The sequence below is a fragment of the Pectinophora gossypiella genome, chromosome Z (genome assembly GCF_024362695.1).
Source record: "Pectinophora gossypiella chromosome Z, ilPecGoss1.1, whole genome shotgun sequence".
Taxonomy (NCBI): Eukaryota; Metazoa; Arthropoda; class Insecta; order Lepidoptera; family Gelechiidae; genus Pectinophora; species Pectinophora gossypiella.
In genome coordinates this window covers 4,130,987-4,156,350 of record NC_065433.1, presented here as the reverse complement: position 1 = coordinate 4,156,350, position 25,364 = coordinate 4,130,987, and the positions used below count along the sequence as shown (strand labels likewise).

At 37.1% G+C, this 25,364-nt stretch overlaps 1 protein-coding gene and 1 long non-coding RNA gene across 2 annotated transcripts; both read right to left on the bottom strand.

Annotated features, from left to right (window-relative positions):
* Window positions 1–5,928: 5,928 nt before the first annotated feature.
* LOC126380216 (uncharacterized) lies at window positions 5,929–20,573 on the bottom strand. The gene is made up of 9 exons (XM_050029471.1): window positions 19,788–20,573; window positions 17,369–18,526; window positions 16,119–16,703; window positions 14,270–15,064; window positions 13,160–13,768; window positions 8,047–12,426; window positions 7,320–7,680; window positions 6,729–7,145; window positions 5,929–5,939 (listed from the first exon to the last, which is right to left on the bottom strand). The coding sequence occupies exons 1-9, from the start codon at window positions 20,571–20,573 to the stop codon at window positions 5,929–5,931; spliced, it is 9,102 nt and encodes a 3,033-aa protein (XP_049885428.1).
* Window positions 20,574–22,841: 2,268 nt separating this feature from the next.
* LOC126380183 (uncharacterized) lies at window positions 22,842–25,102 on the bottom strand. The gene is made up of 2 exons (XR_007568443.1): window positions 23,759–25,102; window positions 22,842–23,019 (listed from the first exon to the last, which is right to left on the bottom strand). It is a non-coding gene; the product is annotated as an uncharacterized LOC126380183 (long non-coding RNA).
* Between the last annotated feature and the right edge of the window lie 262 nt (window positions 25,103–25,364).

Genomic DNA, 25,364 nt, shown 5'->3' with positions numbered 1-25,364 from the left:
CTTTCGAAGGTCCTTAGGAAGCTGTCAGTAACCGACCCTTTAAGAAACACATTAAAAAAATAATTAGGCATCCAATTATAATTGAAATAAGATACCTAAAGAGGGACCTTAACTCTTAAGGTTACTAGCAATACCAATCATAACTTTATAACAACTAGAGATGGACGATGTGAGGTTAAGGCTGCGTTTAGGGGCGCGCTGCTCGGGCTGCCGGAAAAACAAACGTCTGACGATGTTGAAAAGCGTTTTTGCAGGCGTGGTTGAATTGTAGCGTCATTATGGTAGGTGACGCCGTGGGTGTCGCGGCGGGCACCGCCGCGGGCGACGTGGAGGGCGGCGTGAGATACGTGACGCGGCGGGTGACGTGGCGGGTGAAGCGGGGGGTGACGTGGCAGGTGAAGCGGGGGGTGACGCGGCGGGTGAAGCGTGGGGTGACGCGGCGGGTGACGGATGAACGGAGTAAACGCTTGAAGCCCCGCGCACCTCACCGCGTGACATAGCCCGTGATTTAGTTATTTTCAATATACTAGATGTCTCTGTCTCTAGTTGTTATAAAGTTATGATTGGTATTGCTAGTAAGTGGCAAATGGCAAAGGGACACGTGACTGACGCGACATTGTTAAAGATTTTATCTTGTTTTTAAAAAGAATTACATACTTAAAAATATTATTACATAACAACTTTGGGCGTGGTCATGCTCTGCAACGCTATCTAGGCTTTCAAGAAGTACTAAGATAGCAAAAATATTATTTTATTATCCTATGCCGCGGTGGGTAGCACTCCTAGCGGATAATCAACACAACCTACGGATGTAGGTGAATGAAAAGTGACATCTAGCTCTCCTAAGGAATATTTAATTCTCTCCATGTTACATGAGCGTTGCCGCAGATGGCGATTGATAGTCTTCTAGATAATATAGGCCATTGCTGATGTACTTATGTGTACAAAATTACATGTACTTACGCTGTCGTGAACTGATTGATCGACACAAAACCATAACATTAGCAAAGTGTTCAACTTACTGTCTCGAGTAGGCAGCGGGGCTGTATGTTGACTTCTTGTTCCTGCTCCACAACAGGGGTTGCAAGTTAAAGAACTTCTATAGGCTGATTCTGCAATTAATTAAATTTCCATTTACTTAGTTATGTCGTGGCCAGATCATAGAATTGATCATTTCATGATGTGCTCGATCATTTCATGAAATGGTCATATTTCATGAAATAGAATATCATTCGTTGGCCACATCATGATGTAGTTTGGCCAGATCAATCAACACAAAACGTTTAACGATATGAGCAACTAAATGCATGATTACTTCATGATATGGCCAAACGTTGGCAATCATATCGTAAAATTAGTAACATTATCCACCGATAGTGGCGCTGGTGTCGTTTATATAAAAAACTTGATTATTATTATAATCGATGAATCAATGTTATTGTTCAATTTTCCATATCAAATAGGTAAATCATTTTGAACCTAAGAAATTAATCGATTATTCGCATTTTTATTACACCACATAGCATGGACACCTCCTTCCTACATTAAGGATATGGCCAAACGTTGATTGATATATCATTAAACGTTGACGTTTCAACGATATGGTCAACTTAAGTTGGCCATTTCATGAAATGGTCGACCACATCATCAATTTTACGATCTGGCCACGACAGTTATATTAATATTTTTTAGAAGAAATACAGTAAGAAGAGACGGGTCTTTTAGCGTAAGTACCTACTAATAGAGGAAAAGTATATTATAAGGACAAGATTATTTTTTAAATTAAGTATAAATATTTTAAATGTAAACTGCATAGGTCCTAAAGCTTCGGTAAGTACACCAAAAACCACTCAGCTGTGAGGTTAGCGCACATTGAGTGCGGGTTTCGCGCATGTTGGTCTATACGTATGGCCTACCTAGGATACCAGAGGGGTTAAAAACGCCATAAAAAGCAATATTGCTATTTGACATTTGCTCATATAAAAAAGTTTGCAATGTCAACAAACGTCAAATAGCAATATTACTTTTTAGACGAATTGAATCAAAATGTCGTGGATACATATATTGTCACTTGAGTCGGACGTTGTTATAGACACACAATTGTCTAGTTTAAAATTCTACATGGATATTAAATGACGAAATAAAATACCACTAATACCTTGTTCACCAGGTGGAGGCATGTTCATAAAAGCATACTCCGATACATTTTCAATACTACATGAACAAATATGTCCCTGGTTCAACATTTTATTATCTGAAATAGATATTGATGCTTTGTTTTAAGTTTACGCGGTTATTATCATAATTAAAACACATAATAACGGGTTCTTACCGCGTTTAAATGGGGATATGAGACTCCCTTTAAACGCGGTAAGAACCCGTTATTATGTGTTTTAATTATGATATTGATGCCTTTGTTAAAACTCATGTCAATTTACCGCTCAGATAATTATGGTATTGTTTAAGTGTTTCAAAATAAACTTGACTCTTGTGACTAATTTAGAACGTGTTCCCTCCAAAAATACTTTGAATCTCTAATCAATACAGCTGGAAAATGCTATAAATGTGGGTAAGGTTCATGCACTCCAGCATGGCGCGTTTGATAGCAGGACTGAAAGAATAAAGTCTAGTGGGAAAGAGACAGATCAAGAAAATGTCTGACAGCTGTTCTACGTAAGTAGCATGCTATACCGCAAAAGGCTTTGGTGTTAGTGGCATCGTAACGAAAACTTTGAGGGATGATTCAGACAATAAATAATTCTTAGTTGATACCAAGTGGAATTTTCCGTCGCAAAAGTATGAAACTGAAAATAATAAAAAAAAAACAAAAATTTTCATAAATTTACCGACAAAAAATCCACTTGATATTAACTCCGAATCATGGTCCGAATCATCCCCTTCAGTATTCGTTACGATGTCACTAACACCCTGTATTTGGCATATTTACCACGTTGGTAGTCATTTACATCAGTGCAGTCTGGTGGTGGTGACTTTATTGCAGGTGGACATTTGCAAGGAAGAAAATCCTCGGGTGAACTGTGTGGAGATGGGTAAACGACTGGCGCAGTGATTGTATCCAGGTCATTATTTTTTATCTTTTTCTGACATTGTATAACTGGAGGACCAGAATCTAAAATACATTGTAAGAAAATAAAATCAAAAGTAAAAGAACATCCTACTGATTATTCTAAAACGCACAATAACAAAACAATGTCTAGCCTCAGAGAACTCCGTTGTTGACTATTGTAACAAACTTTAAACGGAAATATTTCATGGCTTACAAAAAAGTGGACCACGTTTTACTCACTGAAATATTATCACGGTTTAAAAGTGGAATACTATCAACTGTAGATATTGTTTACTGTCTTACCTTCAGACTTTTGTTGTATCATGAAAGGAGTAGACCTAGACCTTGTTACTGAGTGACAAATATTCTCTTGAGGTATTATCGTAACGCAACCACACGGTCTGTCGCACGAGGTGTCTGTACCCTTAACTTGAGCTCTTTGTTCTTGAATGGTATTTGTGCCTATAATTATATTTCTTCTATCTCGGAAAGAATCAGTACCAATAATCATATCTCGACCTTTTCGGAGAGTATTAGGATTCATAATTAAATCGATTTCTTCAAAATTATCTGTACCTATGACCGTATCTCTTACTTCTAGAAAAGTATTGTTAGCTATGACTGCATCCCTTTTTTCACGGAAGGTATTAGTAGACATAACAGAATCTCTTGTTTCTCGAATGATACCTTCACCTCTGACTGAATCTCTTACATCTCGGTAAGTATTTGTACCCATGACTGCCGATTCCCTTCTTTCTCGAAATGTGTCCTTACGTCTAATTGAATCTTTTGCTTCTCGGAATGCATATGAACCTCTAACTGAATCTCTTTCTTGTTCATGAGTATTTGAACCCGCAATAAATTCCCTTGCTTCATGGAAAGCATTTAACCCTCTGACTGAATTTGTCCTTTCTCGATAAAGGTTTGAAGATATACTAGAATCTCTTGTTTCATGAATAGTACCTACATCTCTGGCAAGATTTCTGACTTCACGGAAAGCATCTGTACCCCTGACTGATCCTCTTCCTTCACGAACACTAGTTGTTACTGATTCTTTTCGATACATATCTGTACCTCGGAATATATCTGTTCCCTCTCGGAAAGTGTCTACACCTCTAACTAACTCTCTTCCTTCTCGAATTTGGTTTGTATCCACTAACTTTCCTCCTTGTAAATTGTCTGCAGCTCTAAATACATTTTTTTCACGTCGTTGATTATTGGTACCTTTAACGAAAAGTTTACCGTCTCGCACTTTTTCAACATTGTGTTCATTTAGTGAGTCTCTTAAAATTTTTAAGGGTCCTTGTTTGTCTTCTGCGATGCTTTGATGACTTGGAGGTTTTTCAGTAATATATTGTGTTGAATTTTTAACCACGTTTATTAAACGAGTTTTATCTCGAGATGGCACTCTTCCAGGTGTAATGTCAAATCCATACATTCGTCTATACTTTTCTGAAGTAATAGGAGGCGGGTCTCTTATCTTGGGTTTTTTCTCTCTTTCTGAGCCAGCATAGTGATGGTTCCACCAACGTAATTTCAAAATTAGTTTATTGTCTGAATCTTCCTTTTCATTGTTCTTTTGTTTATCAATGTGAATAACTTTTTTGTTGTCTTGACTGTCTTTAGACATTTTGTGCGAAACAAAATTTTTGACTTGTTTTTTATGTGTTTTCATATCTTCTTCAATTTCTTTTCCTTTCTTTTCTTGAATTTTTTCGGCACTTGGTTTTGGATATGATGTGAACTTTACTCCACGCGATGATATTAACATTTGGTGTTCTGATGTGACTATAAATATAACATTATCTATTCATTTAGGTAGTCAAATTTGGGTAACGAAAATTAAGCACAATAAAAGCAAATCTACTATTAAATATTCTCTACGAATTTATGATATCATTAAATTATTAAAACTATTTAATAAAGCATTTGAGTGCATACATAAACATTTTAGTTTGTAACTAATGATAAAGAGAATTTTACATAGCTACTTATTAAATTTTTTTACCAATAGGAAATTCCGAACGACTACTAGGCATAAGTTTAGCAGGCGAAGTCCCGGGTAAGGGAACACCGGAAGTGGATTCATCTGAGGGTACTAGCACGAATACTGAGGAACTGCCTCCCAAAGGCCTGTTTGTTAATATCTCCGTCATTGCCTTCATAATAGTCTCAGGATCATACTTTTCGTAAATTTTGTGGTTGGCCATTAATTCTTCATCTGTATTTTTCAACTTTTTATTTTTCTTGTCGTAAAGTGCAAATATAATAAAATCATTGTTAAACTTTTTCTCTCGGCGCTTATTTTTAGACTCGCAATAGACGTTTTGTTCAGAGGAATCCTCAGTACCATTTGTTTTACTGAAATATTAATCATACTATATTACTGATATAATAACGTATAACCATACAAATATAACAAGACTTAAAAACTATATTTAAAATAATCTCGTGTTTTGCAAGTTTTCAAATATTCGACCACGGCCAATCAAAAGTCAGTCGTCTTTTATACTTTTAAGAGATCTATCATGTAATGTTGTAACAGCTTTTTAATAGGTTAAGACAAATACCTGCGTGCCCCTGAATTCACGAATATACAGGTAATCACGAGTCTAAGAATGGTATTAATAAACTAATCTTAGCTTCGAGACTCCTCAAGATCATGTCAATGTGACAGTTCTCATATGAGAACAGAGACTTGAGCATGATCTTGAGGGCAGTCTCAGCTGAGATTCGTTTATTAATACCACCCTAAATGCGGAGAATAGAGCCCACTATCATATTACAACAGTTACAACCACCAATGAGATGATGTACACATCACGTTATAACGACGTTCTGTTGGCTGATTAATTCACAGCTTAGCACATTTCTGCTTGGGAGAATTTAAAATACTAAAGTATTATATTTAATACTATCTATTCTGTAACGGGTTTAGAAGCGGGACGAACTTGTTTTTATACACACAAAATAATTGAGTATTAATTACTGGACACCCAACATTTACATACAAAAAGACAGACTGCTTCTAAATATTTATAGCAAGTACTTAAGTATAAATTACATTTACTTTACCTTATTGTAGATTCAGGAACACAATAATCAATCACATTTTGAAAATATTCTAATTCTTCACTTGCAATCGCACGGTGTTCATATTCAGATTCCTCTTCATAGATTTCAGAATAATTTGATGAAATACTTGCAGTTAAAGATATTATGCTTATTGAGCCAACTTCGCTTATGTAGGAATCCGAGCAAAGAGACGAATCAGAAGGAAGCATGAAAAATGTGTCAAAACTTTCCTTGGCAGTATCTTTTAAATATGATTTAAGGATAATATTAGTTGGCAAACTAACCCATGACCGACAAGATGACATGTGCCTTACGGGCCCATAAGTTATATACTCTTCAGGGACTTCATTATTTAACATGCAGCTATTGTCCCTTGTTACATACTCTATTATGTCTCCCTCGAAATCATTTGTGCGATAGTTAGAGTTGACGTCTACATAATAATTATCGTAATCTAAGGCAGTTCCTGATTTATAAATATTTTGAAAAATCATACTTCTCACTTCATCCCAACGTCCTTCGCGTATAATACTTGAATTTAAAGCAATGTAACTTTGATCGGGGTCTGAGTCACTATTGAGATTACTTTTGCTAGTTCTTGAAGACTGAACATAGGAAGGAACACCGGTAGCTCTTCCAACTGTGACCTTAATTCCTTCATTATCAACAAATACTCCGCCTTTAACGCCAGGTACGCATTCATCGGGACAGGAGCACAATGAAGCAATATCTGGAGAGGTAACCCGTATTTTGACGTAGCTATGTTTGAAGCGAATTTTTTTCTTATCACAGCCACAAGCTCTGTCACATTTAGTAGTTTTTACAATATCTTCAAATTCTTCAACAGTAACACCTTCTCCGCCTTTAGCCAAATCTGCACTCACGCCTCTAGATCTAAAGCCTTTTGCTTTCATGCGTTTTCTTTCTGACACTGTGGGTTCTGGTGGTAATCCAGCGGCTACCCTTGCTTTTCTAATCATATCTTTTTCTGATGGCGTTTTTCCTTCTACAGGTAAGCCTGCTTCAATTAATCCTTTTATAATCCTTTCTTTCTCCTCTGGAGTTTTTCCAGTGAGAGGAGTGAGCAGACCCGCCGCCTTAGCTTTCTCTTCTTCGGGTGTTAATTTTCGTTTCGATTTCATTTTGTCAATAAGGGCTTTCTCTGAAGGTGTTCGACCTTCTGGAAGTGGCACTCCTAAGTCAGCTAGCCCTTTTAATATCTTTTCTTTTTGTTCTGGAGTTTTGCCCTCAAGTGGAGTAAGAAGACCAGCAGCGATTGCTTTGTTGTATTTTTCTTTCTCTGCTGCAGTTTTTGGTTCCGGAGGTAATCCAAGGTCTTGTCGCACTTTATTAATCAGTTTTTTTTCAGAATCAGTTTTGCCTTCAGGCAAAGGAATACCATGCTCAGCTAATCCTCTTAGAATCTTTTCTTTCTGTTCAGGCGTTTTACCTTCAAGTGGAGTAAGAAGTCCAGCTGCTTTAGCTTTACGTAGTTTTTCTGAAGGTATTTTGATTGCCACTGGTGCTTCAGCTTTAATCTTATCTATTAAAGCTTTTTCGGAAGGCGTTCTTCCTTCCGGTAAAGGAATACCTGCTTCAGCCATCTTCCGAAGTGCCTTCTCTTTTTGCTCAGGTGTCTTTCCCTCTAAAGGTGAAACAGCACCCGCTGCGTATGCTTTAGCCATTTGTACTTTTTCAGCTGACGTTTTAGGCTCAGGAGGTAATCCCATTTCCTTTCTCACTTTATCAATTAATTTTTTTTCTGAAGCTGTTTTTCCTTCGGGTAAGGGTATGCCAGCTTTAGCCAGTCCTTTAAGAATTTTTTCTTTTTGTTCAGGTGTTTTACCTTCAAGAGGTGTAATCAGCCCCTCAGCTTTGGCTTTTCGCATCTTTTCCGATGGTACCTTGATCGCCGATGGCCTTGGTGGCGTTGTAGCTTTAATTTTATCAATCAAAGCTTTTTCAGAAGGTGTTCTACCTTCTGGCAAGGGTATACCTGCTTCAGCCATTTTTTTGAGTGCTTTTTCTTTTTGCGCAGGTGTTTTTCCTTCAAGTGGTGTTATAATTCCGGCTGCATAAGCTTTCGCTATTCTATCTTTTTCATCTTCAGATTTAGGTTCAGGTGGCAATCCCATTTCTTGTTTCACTTTATCAATCAATTTCTTCTCCGACGCTGTTTTTCCCTCAGGTAAGGGTATACCAGCTTTAGCAAGCCCTTTCAGTATTTTTTCTTTCTGTTCTGGCGTTTTACCTTCTAGCGGAGTAAGAAGCCCAGCCGCTTTGGCTTTACGTAATTTCTCTGACGGTATTCCAGCCAGAGGCGTTGCACCTTTAACTTTTTCTATCAAAGCTTTTTCTGACGGTGTCCGGCCTTCGGGCAAAGGCACTCCCGCTTCTGCCATTTTACGAAGTGCTTTCTCTTTTTGTTCTGGTGTTTTTCCCTCTAAAGGCGAAATAACACCTGCTGCATATGCTTGGGCCATTTTTACTTTTTCAGCTGACGTCTTTGGCTCAGGAGGCAATCCCATTTCATTTCTTACTTTATCAATTAATTTTTTTTCTGAAGCTGTTTTTCCTTCAGGTAAGGGTATGCCAGCTTTAGCAAGACCTTTAAGAATTTTTTCTTTTTGTTCAGGTGTTTTACCTTCAAGAGGTGTAATTAGCCCTTCAGCTTTGGCCTTTCGCATCTTGTCAGATGGTACCTTGATTGCCGATGGTCTTGGAGGCGTAGTAGCTTTAATTTTATCAATCAAAGCTTTTTCAGAAGGTGTTCTACCTTCCGGCAAGGGTATACCTGCTTCAGCCATTTTTTTGAGTGCTTTTTCTTTTTGTGCAGGTGTTTTTCCTTCGAGTGGTGTTATAATTCCGGCTGCATAAGCTTTCGCTAATCTATCTTTTTCATCTTCAGATTTAGGTTCTGGCGGCAATCCCATTTCTTGCTTCACCTTATCAATTAATTTCTTCTCCGAAGCTGTTTTTCCTTCGGGTAAGGGTATACCAGCTTTAGCAAGGCCTTTCAGAATTTTTTCTTTTTGTTCAGGAGTTTTACCTTCGAGCGGGGTAAGTAGCCCGGCCGCTTTAGCTTTACGTAATTTTTCTGAAGGTATTCCAGCCAAAGGTGTTGCTGTAGCTTTAACTTTTTCTATTAATGCTTTTTCTGACGGCGTTCGGCCTTCAGGTAAGGGCACACCTGCTTCAGCCATTTTGCGAAGTGCTTTTTCTTTCTGTTCTGGTGTTTTCCCCTCTAATGGTGTAATGACACCCGCAGCGTATGCTTTAGCCATTTGCGTTTTTTCGGCTGACGTTTTAGGCTCAGGTGGTAAACCCATTTCCTTTCTAATTTGATCAATCAATTTCTTCTCTGAAGGCGTCTTTCCTTCCGGTAAGGGTATTCCAACTTTGGCTAACCCTCTCAGTATTTTTTCTTTTTGCTCCGGAGTTTTTCCTTCAAGAGGTGTTATCAAACCTTCAGCTTTGGCTTTTCTCATCTTTTCAGAAGGTATTTTGATTGGAGCTGGCATCTCAGCTTTAACTTTGTCTATCAAAGCTTTTTCGGACGGCGTTCGGCCTTCTGGTAAAGGCACTCCCGCTTCAGCCATTTTGCGAAGTGCTTTCTCTTTCTGTTCTGGTGTTTTCCCTTCTAATGGTGTAATGACGCCCGCAGCGTACGCTTTAGCTACCTGCATTTTTTCTGCTGATGTCTTGGGCTCAGGCGGTAACCCCATATCTTTTCTAATTTTGTCTATAAGTTTCTTTTCTGAGGGTGTTTTACCTTCAGGTAAAGGAATGCCATTCTTAGCTAATCCTTTAAGGATCTTTTCTTTTTGTTCAGGAGTTTTACCTTCAAGAGGTGTTATAAATCCTTCAGCCTTCGCTTTTCGCATCTTCTCAGATGGTACCTTAATCGCTGACGGCCGCGGTGGAGTTGACGCTTTTACTTTATTGATTAAGGCTTTTTCAGATGGTGTTCGGCCTTCAGGCAATGGCACTCCCGCTTCAGCCATTTTGCGAAGTGCTTTCTCTTTCTGTTCTGGTGTTTTCCCCTCTAATGGTGTAATGACGCCCGCAGCGTACGCTTTAGCTACCTGCATTTTTTCTGCTGATGTCTTGGGCTCAGGCGGTAACCCCATATCTTTTCTAATTTTGTCTATAAGTTTCTTTTCTGAGGGAGTTTTACCTTCAGGTAAAGGAATGCCATTTTTAGCTAGTCCTTTTAGGATCTTTTCTTTTTGTTCAGGAGTTTTACCTTCAAGCGGTGTTATAAATCCTTCAGCCTTCGCTTTTCGCATCTTCTCAGATGGTACCTTAATCGCTGACGGCCGCGGTGGAGTTGACGCTTTTACTTTATTGATTAAGGCTTTTTCAGATGGTGTTCGGCCTTCAGGCAATGGCACTCCCGCTTCAGCCATTTTGCGAAGTGCTTTCTCTTTCTGTTCTGGTGTTTTCCCCTCTAATGGTGTAATGACGCCCGCAGCGTACGCTTTAGCTACCTGCATTTTTTCTGCTGATGTCTTGGGCTCAGGCGGTAACCCCATATCTTTTCTAATTTTGTCTATAAGTTTCTTTTCTGAGGGTGTTTTACCTTCAGGTAAAGGAATGCCATTCTTAGCTAGTCCTTTAAGGATCTTTTCTTTTTGTTCAGGAGTTTTACCTTCAAGAGGTGTTATAAATCCTTCAGCCTTCGCTTTTCGCATCTTCTCAGATGGTACCTTAATCGCTGACGGCCGCGGTGGAGTTGACGCTTTTACTTTATTGATTAAGGCTTTTTCAGATGGTGTTCGGCCTTCAGGCAATGGCACTCCCGCTTCAGCCATTTTGCGAAGTGCTTTCTCTTTCTGTTCTGGTGTTTTCCCCTCTAATGGTGTAATGACGCCCGCAGCGTACGCTTTAGCTACCTGCATTTTTTCTGCTGATGTCTTGGGCTCAGGCGGTAACCCCATATCTTTTCTAATTTTGTCTATAAGTTTCTTTTCTGATGGTGTTTTACCTTCAGGTAAAGGAATGCCATTCTTAGCTAGTCCTTTTAGGATCTTTTCTTTTTGTTCAGGAGTTTTACCTTCAAGTGGTGTTATAAATCCTTCAGCCTTCGCTTTTCGCATCTTCTCAGATGGTACCTTAATCGCTGACGGCCGCGGTGGAGTTGACGCTTTTACTTTATTGATTAAGGCTTTTTCAGATGGTGTTCGGCCTTCAGGCAATGGCACTCCCGCTTCAGCCATTTTGCGAAGTGCTTTCTCTTTCTGTTCTGGTGTTTTCCCCTCTAATGGTGTAATGACACCCGCAGCGTACGCTTTAGCCAACTGCGTTTTTTCTGCTGATGTCTTTGGTTCGGGTGGTAACCCCATATCTTTTCTAATTTTGTCTATAAGTTTCTTTTCGGAGGGTGTTTTTCCTTCCGGTAGAGGGATACCATGTTTGGCTAGTCCTTTCAGTATCTTTTCTTTTTGTTCAGGTGTTTTGCCTTCAAGTGGTGTAATGAATCCTTCGGCTTTTGCTTTCCGCAACTTATCAGATGGTATTTTTATAGGTGCTTCAGCTTTTATCTTATTGATTAAGGCTTTTTCAGATGGTGTTCGTCCTTCTGGCAAGGGTACACCTGCTTCAGCCATTTTGCGAAGTGCTTTCTCTTTCTGTTCAGGAGTTTTCCCTTCTAGAGGCGTGATAACTCCTGCAGCATAAGCATTAGCTAATTTTACTTTTTCGGCTGATGTTTTAGGTTCGGGCGGTAATCCCATATCTTTTCTAATTTTGTCTATAAGTTTCTTTTCAGAGGGTGTTTTCCCTTCAGGCAAAGGAATGCCATTCTTAGCTAGTCCTTTTAAAATCTTTTCTTTTTGTTCAGGAGTTTTACCTTCAAGTGGTGTTATAAATCCTTCAGCTTTTGCTTTTCGCAACTTGTCAGATGGTATTTTTGCAGGCGTTTCAGCTTTAACTTTATTGATTAAGGCTTTTTCAGATGGTGTTCGTCCTTCTGGTAAAGGCACACCGGCTTCAGCCATTTTGCGAAGTGCTTTCTCTTTCTGTTCAGGAGTTTTTCCTTCTAAAGGTGTGATAACGCCTGCAGCGTATGCTTTTGCTAACTTGTCTTTTTCTTCTGCTGTTTTGGGTTCGGGTGGAAGACCCATATCTTTTCTTATTTTATCGATCAATTTCTTTTCAGAAGCTGTTTTACCTTCAGGAAGTGGTATGCCATGTTTTGCTAATCCTTTTAATATCTTTTCTTTTTGTTCAGGAGTTTTACCTTCAAGGGGTGTTATAAGGCCTTCCGCCTTCGCTTTTCGCATCTTCTCTGATGGTATCTATACATAGAAGTTTTTATATAGTTAATTAATAGTTTTAGAAATGAACGGTATGGAAAATAAATATTGTTAACTTGGCGAGTTGTTAATTTCAGTTTATGCAAATTTACTATTAAAATGTCATTAATTATTGAAGAAGTAAAAAAGTAAATTTATTTATTGGGCTTTGATATATAAAAAACTGTTAAACGCTTTCGGACAATAATATTGTAGGTTCATTCAGAGACTAAAATTACAAAGTGGATAGAATTTGGATTTTTGTCTGTCTTGTTGTTAAGACCTAACTCGAGTCTGCTATACCGAAAATCCTGTACTCACTGCATAAATTTTGACCCGATTATATATTATTGAAGCGAAATTTTATTAATTCCCTTTCTCGTTGAAAAGTTCGAATAAGTTTTGAAGCCACAAAGTTACATTTATGCCAACAGACAGACGGTTAATGAAATTGGAATTATCAAATTGCCACCCGACTGATACTACATTGGCTGAGGGTGACATAAAAACAAATTATAATTCAAGTTCACGATACCTTCACCGCTGATGGTCGCATCGGAGTTTCAGCCTTAACCTTTTTGATTAAAGCTTTTTCAGAGGGTGTCCGTCCTTCTGGCAAAGGAACACCTGCTTCAGCCATCTTACGTAGTGCTTTCTCCTTCTGTTCGGGAGTTTTCCCTTCTAAAGGTGTAATAATTCCATCAGCATAAGCTTTAGCCACTCTCAATTTCTCTGCTGAAGTTTTTGGTTCAGGTGGTAATCCCATTTCATTTCTGATTTTATCCACAAGTTTCTTTTCAGAGGGCGTTTTTCCTTCAGGTAGAGGAATACCATGTTTCGCTAGTCCTTTCAGTATCTTTTCTTTTTGTTCGGGTGTTTTACCTTCAAGGGGTGTAATAAATCCTTCAGCTTTTGCTTTTCGTAACTTATCAGATGGTATTTTTACAGGCGCTTCAGCTTTAATCTTATTAATTAAAGCTTTTTCAGATGGTGTTCTTCCTTCTGGCAAAGGCACACCTGCTTCAGCCATTTTACGAAGTGCCTTTTCTTTTTGTTCAGGTGTTTTACCTTCTAGAGGTGTGATAACGCCTGCAGCATATGCTTTTGCTAACTTGTCCTTTTCTTCTGCAGTTTTGGGTTCGGGTGGCAGACCCATATCTTTTCTTATTTTATCGATTACTTTCTTCTCGGAGGCAGTTTTTCCTTCCGGCAGAGGTATGCCATGTTTTGCTAGTCCTTTTAATATCTTTTCTTTTTGTTCTGGAGTTTTACCTTCAAGGGGTGTTATAAGTCCTTCAGCCTTCGCTTTTCGCATCTTCTCGGATGGTACCTACACATAGAAGTGTTTATTTAGTCAATAAAAATATGTTAATTAGTGATCAGAAAGCAAATATTTATAATTATGTGAGTGGTTTAATATGAAATACGCAATAATACTGACATACTTAATATTGGTTTATTAACAAAGCTTGCAATGGATCTTTAAGTATTAATCTAGTCAATAGAAATAAGGAAATTATGGTCCTGTGGATCACCGTGTCGCTCTTTAAACGGGCAGCGCCATTTCGATTCCTGGTACGGGAGCTGCGGAGGCCGAGTTGCACCAATGAGTTATTCATTAAGTGTAATTTTCACGAATACAGTTGGCTATCGACCAATACAAGCAGTGATGAGTTTCATCATCAATTATAATTGCTTTCAGCATAGACAAAGCCACAATTCTACGTGAAAGCTAACAAAAACAGGTAAATATTATGCCATTAACAATAACTTTTCGTAGTACTTGGCTTATGGTGACTTATAAAACTGATAAAAAGTTAACTACTTATACCTTTATTGCTGAGGGTCGCATCGGAGTTTCAGCTTTCACTTTATTAATTAAAGCTTTTTCAGACGGTGTTCGTCCTTCGGGCAAAGGAACTCCTGCTTCTGCCATCTTACGGAGTGCTTTCTCCTTCTGTTCCGGAGTTTTCCCTTCTAAAGGTGTAATAATTCCATCGGCATAAGCTTTAGCAACTCTCATTTTTTCTGCTGAAGTTTTTGGTTCAGGTGGTAACCCCATTTCATTTCTGATTTTATCCACAAGTTTCTTTTCAGAGGGCGTTTTTCCTTCAGGTAGAGGAATACCATGTTTGGCTAGTCCTTTCAGTATCTTTTCTTTCTGTTCCGGTGTTTTACCTTCAAGGGGTGTAATGAATCCTTCAGCTTTGGCTTTCCGCAACTTATCAGATGGTATTTTTATAGGCGCTTCAGCTTTAACTTTATTAATTAAAGCTTTTTCAGATGGTGTTCGGCCTTCTGGCAAAGGCACACCTGCTTCAGCCATTTTACGAAGTGCCTTTTCTTTTTGTTCAGGTGTTTTACCTTCTAGAGGTGTGATAACGCCTGCAGCATATGCTTTTGCTAACTTGTCTTTTTCTTCTGCAGTTTTGGGTTCGGGTGGCAGACCCATATCTTTTCTTATTTTATCGATTAATTTCTTCTCAGAAGCGGTTTTTCCTTCCGGCAGAGGTATGCCATGTTTTGCTAGTCCTTTTAATATCTTTTCTTTTTGTTCAGGCGTTTTACCTTCAAGGGGTGTTATAAGTCCTTCCGCCTTGGCCTTTCTCATCTTTTCGGATGGTATCTGTACATAGAAGTGTTTATTTAGTCAAAATAATTATTTTTAGAAACACAATACACAATATTATTTTTTTGCCCAGCAGTAGGACAATATCGTTTAGTAAGACAAAATAAGATATTAATAAGTAAAGATTGTTATAGACATTTTTAAATGATATTCTTGTCAAGTTTCGAATTTGCTTTCGGGTTTTTATTTGAATCATAAATTATTATCACGTGCTCTTCGGTGAAAGACAACATTGCGAAGAAACCCACCCACATTCCCACACACAACGACAGGTTGTCGCTTTTGCAAAAATCGGACCCGTTAAATTTATTGGTTAACTAAGAAGACCCCGTGAAAAACGAGATAATGATAGGCAAAGCTACAATTGGCTGCTTGACAGTATTCGGAAAAGTATTTTAAAAACTACAATTGCTTATCTAAACTTCTTAAAACATTTTATAGAAAAAAAAACACAGTTTTCCTCATTTTAAATTTTGCGCGAAAATGGTTGGTCACGTGACATTTTGCCGAGTGACGTCACAGTTCAACAAACAATGAAACTGTCAAGCAGTATCACTTGAAACCTGACAGACAGTTTTCACGTCACACGAAGTCCGTTCAGGGCCGCCCGTATTTCGAATTTTGTCATACACAAATAAAAAACGCATTCTTAGCTTGTAAAAATAAAATATTTAAAAATGAACTTAATAAAAAACGATTGGATAATAAAATTATCGCTAAATGATAAGTACCATATCCGACATATTACTTATTTTATTGTTACAACTGTCATGTAGCCAATTCTAAGTTTATGTCAACTATAAACAGAATTAAATTGCCATTTACAATAACTACTAGGTACTTAGATTAAGGTGGCATAAAAACAAAGGAGTTGGTCCCGGCTATTAGCCGTAAAAACACCTCCACAAACCCGCATTGGAGTAGCGTGATAGGAGTATGCTCCGTACCCCCTCCGGTTGATTGAGGGGAGGCCTGTGCCCAGCAGTGGGACGTATATAGACTGTTTATGTTATGTTATGTTAAAAACAAATCACATACAAGTTAACGATACCTTTACCGCTGACGGTCGCATCGGAGTTTCAGCTTTAACCTTATTAATTAAAGCTTTTTCAGACGGCGTTCGACCTACGGGCAAAGGAACACCTGCTTCTGCCATCTTACGGAGTGCTTTTTCTTTCTGTTCGGGAGTTTTCCCTTCTAAAGGTGTAATAATTCCATCGGCATAAGCTTTAGCAACTCTCATTTTTTCTGCTGAAGTTTTTGGTTCAGGTGGTAATCCCATTTCATTTCTGATTTTATCCACAAGTTTCTTTTCAGAGGGCGTTTTTCCTTCAGGTAGAGGAATACCATGTTTAGCTAGTCCTTTCAGTATCTTTTCTTTTTGTTCGGGTGTTTTACCTTCAAGGGGTGTAATAAATCCTTCAGCTTTTGCTTTTCGCAACTTATCAGATGGTATTTTTACAGGCGCTTCAGCTTTAACCTTATTAATTAAAGCTTTTTCAGATGGTGTTCTTCCTTCTGGCAAAGGCACACCTGCTTCGGCCATTTTACGAAGTGCCTTTTCTTTTTGTTCAGGTGTTTTACCTTCTAGAGGTGTGATAACGCCTGCAGCATATGCTTTTGCTAACTTGTCTTTCTCTTCTGCAGTTTTGGGTTCGGGTGGTAGACCCATATCTTTTCTTATTTTATCGATTAGTTTTTTCTCAGAGGGTGTTTTCCCTTCAGGTAGAGGAATGCCATTTTTAGCTAGTCCTTTTAAAATCTTTTCTTTTTGTTCAGGAGTTTTACCTTCAAGGGGTGTTATAAGTCCTTCCGCCTTCGCTTTTCGCATCTTCTCGGACGGTATCTAAATATAGAGGTGTTTATGTAGTCAAACAAAATAATTTTGGTACTGTACGGTATGAAAATGTAATAAATTATATTGAGTGTTTGAATATTAAATACGTAGTATTACTATTTCTTACCTGAAAGTGTGAATATGTCGACTAGGAAGCTAAGCTAGTTAGTCATAGTGTACATAAGATGAGTTACCTTTACTTTAATCTCTTAAATTAATCCTTTTGCCCATATAATATATTATATTCAATGTAATTGCGATAAATTAAACTAATCGGACAACTAAGTCGCTTAGAGTTGCTTTTTCAATAAACGGTTAAATTATTTTATCATTGAAATCATACTTGAGAAAAGAAACTTGTCTTTGTTCTACGAATGTCTTACTTTAGGAAAATCAGCCCTAAGGTTGCTATTAAACAAATTTTATGATACCTTTATCGCTGACGGTCGCATCGGTGTTTCAGCTTTAACCTTCTTAATTAAAGCTTTTTCAGACGGTGTTCGACCTTCTGGCAAAGGAACACCTGCTTCAGCCATCTTACGTAGTGCTTTCTCCTTCTGTTCGGGAGTTTTCCCTTCTAAAGGTGTAATAATTCCATCAGCATAAGCTTTAGCCACTCTCAATTTCTCTGCTGAAGTTTTTGGTTCAGGTGGTAATCCCATTTCATTTCTGATTTTATCCACAAGTTTCTTTTCAGAGGGCGTTTTTCCTTCAGGTAGAGGAATACCATGTTTGGCTAGTCCTTTCAGTATCTTTTCTTTCTGTTCCGGTGTTTTACCTTCAAGGGGTGTAATGAATCCTTCAGCTTTGGCTTTCCGCAACTTATCAGATGGTATTTTTACAGGCGCTTCAGCTTTAACTTTATTAATTAAAGCTTTTTCAGATGGTGTTCGGCCTTCTGGCAAAGGCACACCTGCTTCAGCCATTTTACGAAGTGCCTTTTCTTTTTGTTCAGGAGTTTTACCTTCCAAAGGTGTAATAATGCCAGCTGCGTATGCTTTTGCCAATTTATTTTTTTCGTCTGCAGTTTTTGGTTCAGGTGGCAGACCCATATCTTTTCTTATTTTATCGATTAATTTCTTTTCTGATGGTGTTTTACCTTCCGGAAGTGGTATGCCATGTTTTGCCAATCCTTTCAATATCTTTTCTTTTTGTTCAGGTGTTTTACCTTCAAGGGGTGTAATGAATCCTTCAGCTTTAGCCTTTCGCAATTTTTCAGATGGTATTTTTACTGCGGATGGTACTTCGGCTTTAATCTTATTAATTAAAGCTTTTTCGGATGGTGTTCTTCCTTCTGGCAAAGGCACACCTGCTTCAGCCATTTTACGAAGTGCTTTCTCTTTTTGTTCGGGTGTTTTTCCTTCCAAAGGTGTGATTACGCCGGCAGCATAACCTTTAGCCAGTTTTACTTTTTCTGCCGATGTTTTGGGCTCAGGTGGTAATCCCATTTCATTTCTGATTTTGTCTATAAGTTTCTTTTCAGAGGGCGTTTTGCCTTCAGGTAAAGGAATACCATGCTTAGCGAGCCCCCTGAGTATTTTTTCTTTTTGTTCAGGTGTTTTACCGTCAAGAGGTGTTATAAATCCTTCAGCTTTTGCTTTACGCATCTTTTCAGATGGTACCTGTGCAAGAGAAAGGATGTAAATAATATATTATGATAACTTTACCTTGTCTTAGATCTTAAGATAATTTAGAAACAAGCCAGTCTACAACGTTCAAAAATTGAGTTCCCTTTTATTCTGACTAGTTTTCGCATTTTAATTACGAATGTGTATAGGTCTACCAGAATCTGATGGCATAAAAAAGTAAAAAATATAATGATTTTCCTATGGTAATGGTAAACTGTCACCTGTCAAGTCAAAGTACAAGACCCGTAAGTAGGACTAACTAGTTTTAATACTTTTTTTCGGTATACTTGAATATTACAAATTCATAAATATATTATTGTTTTTCATATATACCTACCTACATTAGCTAGATTTTTCCCGCACCTTCGCTAGTGACATCTATCGATTCAAGCAATCTATTATATATGGAATCTATTCAAAAATCCCGCTATTATTTTCCCGGGATAAAAAATAGCGTATGTTCCATCTATCTCCATATAAAATTTCAAGTCGTTTTTGATGTGATGAGTGGATAAGCAGACAACCTCACAATCAGGCGTTAGCGTTCACAAGACGATCGGGGGGACAATATCCGGCCCGATGTCTGAACGCTTCCTCAAAATAACATTTGTAAGGATAAACAGTAGCACGAAACCATTGTATAAGTACTTTATATAATTGCCATAGTGTCCGTCAATAGGTAAAAAATAAAAATATCAAGACTTTTTCATCCAATTACCCGAGTGTTGCTTACTATAGAAATTTGATTTCCCCATTTGCCATGAGATTCTGGTACTTACACCTATAGTAACAATGAGTATGACGTTCGACAGCTTTTATTGATGATGTGTCATGTAGGTATTTTGCTACAAACTCCGAAAAAAATTTGTTTTGACGTTGCGCATTTATTTTTAATTTTCATTTGACTAGGTTCTATTGGCTCACGACTACGTTTATCTTGCTTAATAAAATAAATTACGAAAGTATTTAGTTTAGTAGATACAATAAATTATTATAAGCAGATACTGCATGTAATGTTAATTATACTGTATATTGCAATAAAAACTAAAATCGTGAATCTAATAGGATTAATTCATAAATAACATTAATCCTACTTAAATATAAAATTGATATAATATTTATATTTATTTAGCTATTGACAAAATGTCAATAATCATTAATGCTTCGGAAGCAATCAGGAGATTTTAAAATTCTGGCAATAACTATGTTGAATGGTGACTCTAACCCAAACCATTGTGCTAAAATAGAACAGTACCTTTATCGCCGATGGTCTTGGAGGCGTTGTAGCTTTAATCTTATCAATCAAGGCTTTTTCCGACGGTGTTCTACCTTCGGGTAAAGGTATACCTGCTTCAGCCATTTTTTTGAGCGCTTTTTCTTTTTGGGCAGGTGTTTTCCCTTCGAGTGGTGTTATAATTCCAGCTGCATAAGCTTTCGCAAGTTTGTCTTTTTCATCAGCACTTTTAGGTTCAGGGGGCAAACCCATTTCTTTTCTCACTTGATCAATCAATTTCTTCTCAGACGCTGTTTTTCCTTCTGGTAAGGGTATGCCAACTTTAGCTAAACCTTTCAATATTTTTTCTTTTTGTTCTGGCGTTTTTCCTTCAAGAGGTGTTATCAAGCCTTCAGCTTTGGCTTTTCGCATCTTTTCTGAAGGTATCTTGATTGGAGTTGGCATCTCAGCTTTAATTTTGTTAATCAAAGCTTTTTCTGACGGTGTTCGGCCTTCAGGTAAAGCCACTCCCGCTTCAGCCATTTTGCGAAGTGCTTTCTCTTTCTGTTCAGGAGTTTTCCCTTCGAGTGGAGTGATAACGCCTGCTGCGTATCCTTTCGCTAGATTCATTTTCTCTGCTGATGTTTTGGGCTCCGGTGGTAATCCCATTTCCTGTCTAATTTTGTCGATAAGTTTCTTTTCAGACGGCGTTTTTCCTTCTGGCAGGGGAATACCAGTTTTGGCTAGTCCTCTAAGTATTTTCTCTTTTTGTTCGGGAGTTTTACCTTCAAGCGGTGTTATTAGTCCTTCAGCCTTTGCTTTTCGCATCTTTTCTGATGGTACCTATACGTATAAATTAAGGAGCATTAATTTCTTAAACAATGAAAATAATTTCTAGTTAAATATGTAAATCAATAAGAATGTGCCGAAAGGCAATAAAGAGATCTAAGGAACTCTGTTACAAAACCACCAACGTTACGGAGTTTGGGCATGTTCGACTTGTCTCAGTCAGCTAGAATTCTGGTTTTTGCGGTGGCATTTCCTTCTTGACAAATCAATCGAGCCGAAACTTCGTGAGGATGCGTTGTATTATTTATAACAGAATCAATTTCGCACCCTTCGTGGAAAAACGCAGTAAGTTGATTTTATCAACTTTTCAGGAGCTAAAAAAAACTGTCCTACTAATTAGTTATAAGTCCTGGAAATAACCTTCAAAGAGAAAATAATAGCAAAAAGTAGCCCGGATTGACCCACATTTATTAATTTTTAATTAATTGTGTATATTTGAAAAAAAATTAAAAAAACACGGTTGCGTAGATATTCCACGAAACTATAATCAAACGTTCCGTTGTAAGTACAGATACTGCTTTATTATTACGTAGTGCAAACAACATTGACAGTTGTAACTTTACCTACAACGTTGTTCACCTTCCGATTTCATCTTACTCGGATGTTGTAAGTATTAGTTACTTCGTTCTTACACGAAAAATTTTAACAACATGTTTTGCGTAAGTTGAGAAACCTATTTGTTCCACGTGAAAGTAAATGATCTTTAATAGTGTAACTATAGAAATTGCTTTTTTAATAAGGAAATATCTCAAAATAATTGTATGTATCTTTAAATACTTGTTTGTTGCAGGGGTTAGTCTAGAATGTAGAAGTATGTATGCTCATACATTATACAGGGTAGCCCAGAACTTCAAGTTCAAAATGAAAAATTAGATAGAGTGGCTCATTAGCTACTAGAAACACCCCCATGTATGTTCAGCCATTATTTATAGTTTAGGAGATATGACCTATTTTGTACCTTTTTCTAGATTTTCTACCTTACTTCAGAAATAATCATTTTGTCGCTATCCCGTTCTTAATAATTATTTTATTTTACATCACAACTATGTCTAAAGATATATACCGCTAGGTAAAAAAATAAAAACAGTCAAATCAAAGACAAAAAAAAAGTTATTGGAAGTCAAAGTGAGAATTGGACCAAAATTGTCACAGTTGTTAAAACTTCGCCGAAGAATAAATTAACACATGAGATTGGCATGGACGCTGAAAGTAGGTATCTCTAAAAAACTGCTCCATTTAATAGCCTTTTAGACACATCAAAAAAAGTACCTTTAATAGAAGCAATAAACTAAATAATTAGACCTCAAAGATTGCAAGATAGATTTGAAGGAAAAATTTACATTCTCATACAATGTAGGTAGCTGCTTCTTTCTAACGTTGTTCTTTAACAACCTTTAACTACCTTTGTGGTCAAAGACACATTTTCAATAAAAAAAATCACGCTCATAATCGCTAACAGGGTAGACATAGCAACAGTCTGAAGACAAAACTTGCATTCACTTTTGGTATTCATATTGTAATGAAGGAAAAAGTTATCCCCAAACACTGTTGGTGATTCATACTATAAGATGCTAAAATAAAATCTGTCTGTCTTGCAATCTTTGAGGGCTAATTACTTAGTTTTATGCCCCTATTAAGGGTACTTTTTTGGATGTGTCTAAAAGCCTATTAAATGGAGCAGTTTTTAAAAACACTTTCAGGGTTTATGAAAATCTCATGTGTTTATTATTCTTCGGCGAAGACTTACAACTGTAACAATTTTAGACGAATTCTCACTTTGACTTCCAACTTCCAATGACTTTTTTATCTTTCATTCGATTGTTTTTATTTTTTCACCTAGCGATACACATACTTAGGCATAGTTATGAAGCAAAATAATTAGAAATTAGAAAGAAAAATTAGAATTATTAAGAAAGGGATAGCGACAAAATGATGATTTCTGAAGTAAGATAGAAAATCAAGAAAAAGGTGTAAAATGGGTCATATCTCCTAAACCGTAAATAATCGCTGAACATACACGGGGGTGTTTCTGGTAGCTAATGAGCCCCTCCATCAAATTTTTCATTTTGAACGTGAACTTTTGGGCCACCCTGTATATTGAAACAAATAAAATCAGTGTTAAATTAAGTGTTTATTCTAATTTGTATTAAAAAAAAATATTTATTTACTAGCTGTGCCGAAAGCCGTTTGACCCGCATGGGTTTTTAGTTTTCAGGGAGTTATTTCTATTTGTAATTAAAATCCAACTTTTAATTTTAAAACGTTTATTAATTAATACATGCATAATCACAAAATATATTAATACGGTATGGCACTTGCCTTTATTAGAAAAACCTTCATTTTCAGTTATTACAGTTAGTCATTAAGTGTTTTCTTGAACATTTTGCTCCTTTCCGATCACCCCCTCTTTGCTTTTCGGTAGAACCTGCAAATGACAAAATATAAAAAACTATTAAGTATGATAATAAATTACTAAAAAGAAAAACAACCATTAATACCTATTATAGTAAGCTTAGAGATGAGCCAATTTTCCAACGTATCCGAAAAGCGACAGTGTCAGTGATAAAAATGTATGTGATTGACATAAGGTCTGTCACTGTCGTTTTACGTACTTAATCGTTTGCAACTTGGCTAAAACCCCATAAAAGCCAGTTGGTTTGCATAGGAGATAACTCTAGAAAAAACTACATTAAGCAAATCAAAAATATATCTGTGGTTGTTATGATAAGAGGAAAATGACAGAATAATTATACCATAAATACACAGGCACTGACTATTTCAGAGAAACTTTACCACGCGCCGCTTCCAGGTTAGTAGGTAAATACCTATATCAATCTAGAATACAAATACTGAAAGGATATTTCGGCATACAAAACATGGAACGTTTTCAGCTGCTTAGCTTCCCGGCCAAGTCGTAAATCAGAAATGGTACTAATATTATTTTTTTGCCCAAAAGTAAGATGATCTGTGCGTCGGAGGGCACGTTAGGCAGTCGGTTGCGGCTTAATTAAGTATGCAGGTATGTCGTCGTTACATGAGGCATGTCATGGACCTATAGCGGCTCAGTAGTAACCCTGATACCAGGGTTGATGAGGTCAGTCAATTATTGTCTCAACCCACACGAGAGAAGAACTTTAGTAGGATACGGATAGGTACATACGAACCTTCAAGAGAATGTGTCTCATGTTGACTACGACGAGAAGATATCCCATAGTTTCTTGAAATATTTTTGCATTTCTGGTCATTCTTCCACTGGGTTGTACTGGATTGGGATGCAGTATTAGTGGAATCTGTTAATTGGAACATAATGGTTTAAATACATTGTTTGTAGGTAGGTACATAATAGACGTTAAGCAATAAAAAGGACCCATTACCAAATCACCCTAAAAATTAGACACAAACCTAGATATTTTATCGTTATTTAGGTATTAAATAGAAGGTTAGTACCAATGCGTTAATAATAAAATGTGTATCAAACTCAAGCGCACAAATAACAACAAAATCAAGGGTGTTTTTGCAAAAGTTAACTTATATACCTAGGTAGATAATTCACAACCAAGCCGAAATACTACAGTTGATCACGTAACAGTTTTTTGTTCAAATATCTTTATTTTATTCATATACCAGGTGCTATGCCAGGTGATAGCGAATGTACAAAAACGGCACACCCCAATTTAAATAGGTAGTTAGTTTATAGATTAAAAGCACCGAATAGGCACATAGGCATGCTTAGTTTACTTTAATAATTAGTACAGAGCAGTGCAATCATCATCACGCATTAACCAAACCAACTTACGTCAAGTAGGTCGTCAGGTAGGTAGGTAATAATATTAATAGTCTAATAAATAGTAATATACTAAGTAGGTAAGGTAATAGGTACCTAAAATCTAGCTAGTCTATTTATAAGTAAATAACTCACCATCTTCGATTTTGTCCAAGTTGAGCATACGTATAATCCTTGGGTTTTTTACTTCCACACAAAGATATGCACGCTTCGAGTAGCCACCATGAACAAATTAAATAGAGAGATAATTATTACATCTATCCAACATTCGTCAATCATGACTTTTTATTCTAACAAAAATCGACCTTATTATTACTACAATGCGATCGTTATTTGTAGGGCCGTATGCTGACTGACGGAATACCGTGGTAAAACTACGATCACAAATAGACAATCAGCTTTCACTCTACAAATAACGATCACAGTGCAATAATAATAAGGTCGTTTTTTATAAACTTCGTCGGCAATAATTTTGTCTATAGGTGATCTTGGTTTTACCGTGGTAAAACCACAATCAGCATACGACCCTACAAATAACGATCACAGTACAGTAATAATAGGGTCGATTTTTGGTTGAATAAAAAGTCGAGATTGACGAAAAATTGGTGGATAGATGTAATACCTCTCTAATATCTTTCTAATACCTCTCTTTGAGTGTGCAGCCCGCCGCCGCTGGCACGGCGTAAGTACAGTAACCAAATAAAACATAGGGATTTACGCTAGTGATAAGTATATTTACTTAGGACATTAATAAGTAGTCTATATTTGCAGGTAATTAGAATAACACGACAAATGATTCAAATTATTGTCTTTAAAAGAGTTGTATTCATATTTACGAAGAGTATAGTGTAAAATATATCATCGAAAAATGAAGATAAATGAAATAACGTAATAGTAATATCAAACCTTGCTTGGAAAAAACTACGTGATTATATTTACACCAAACCGTTACACTAAAAGATTCGCAGAATAGGCAAGTAGCTGGA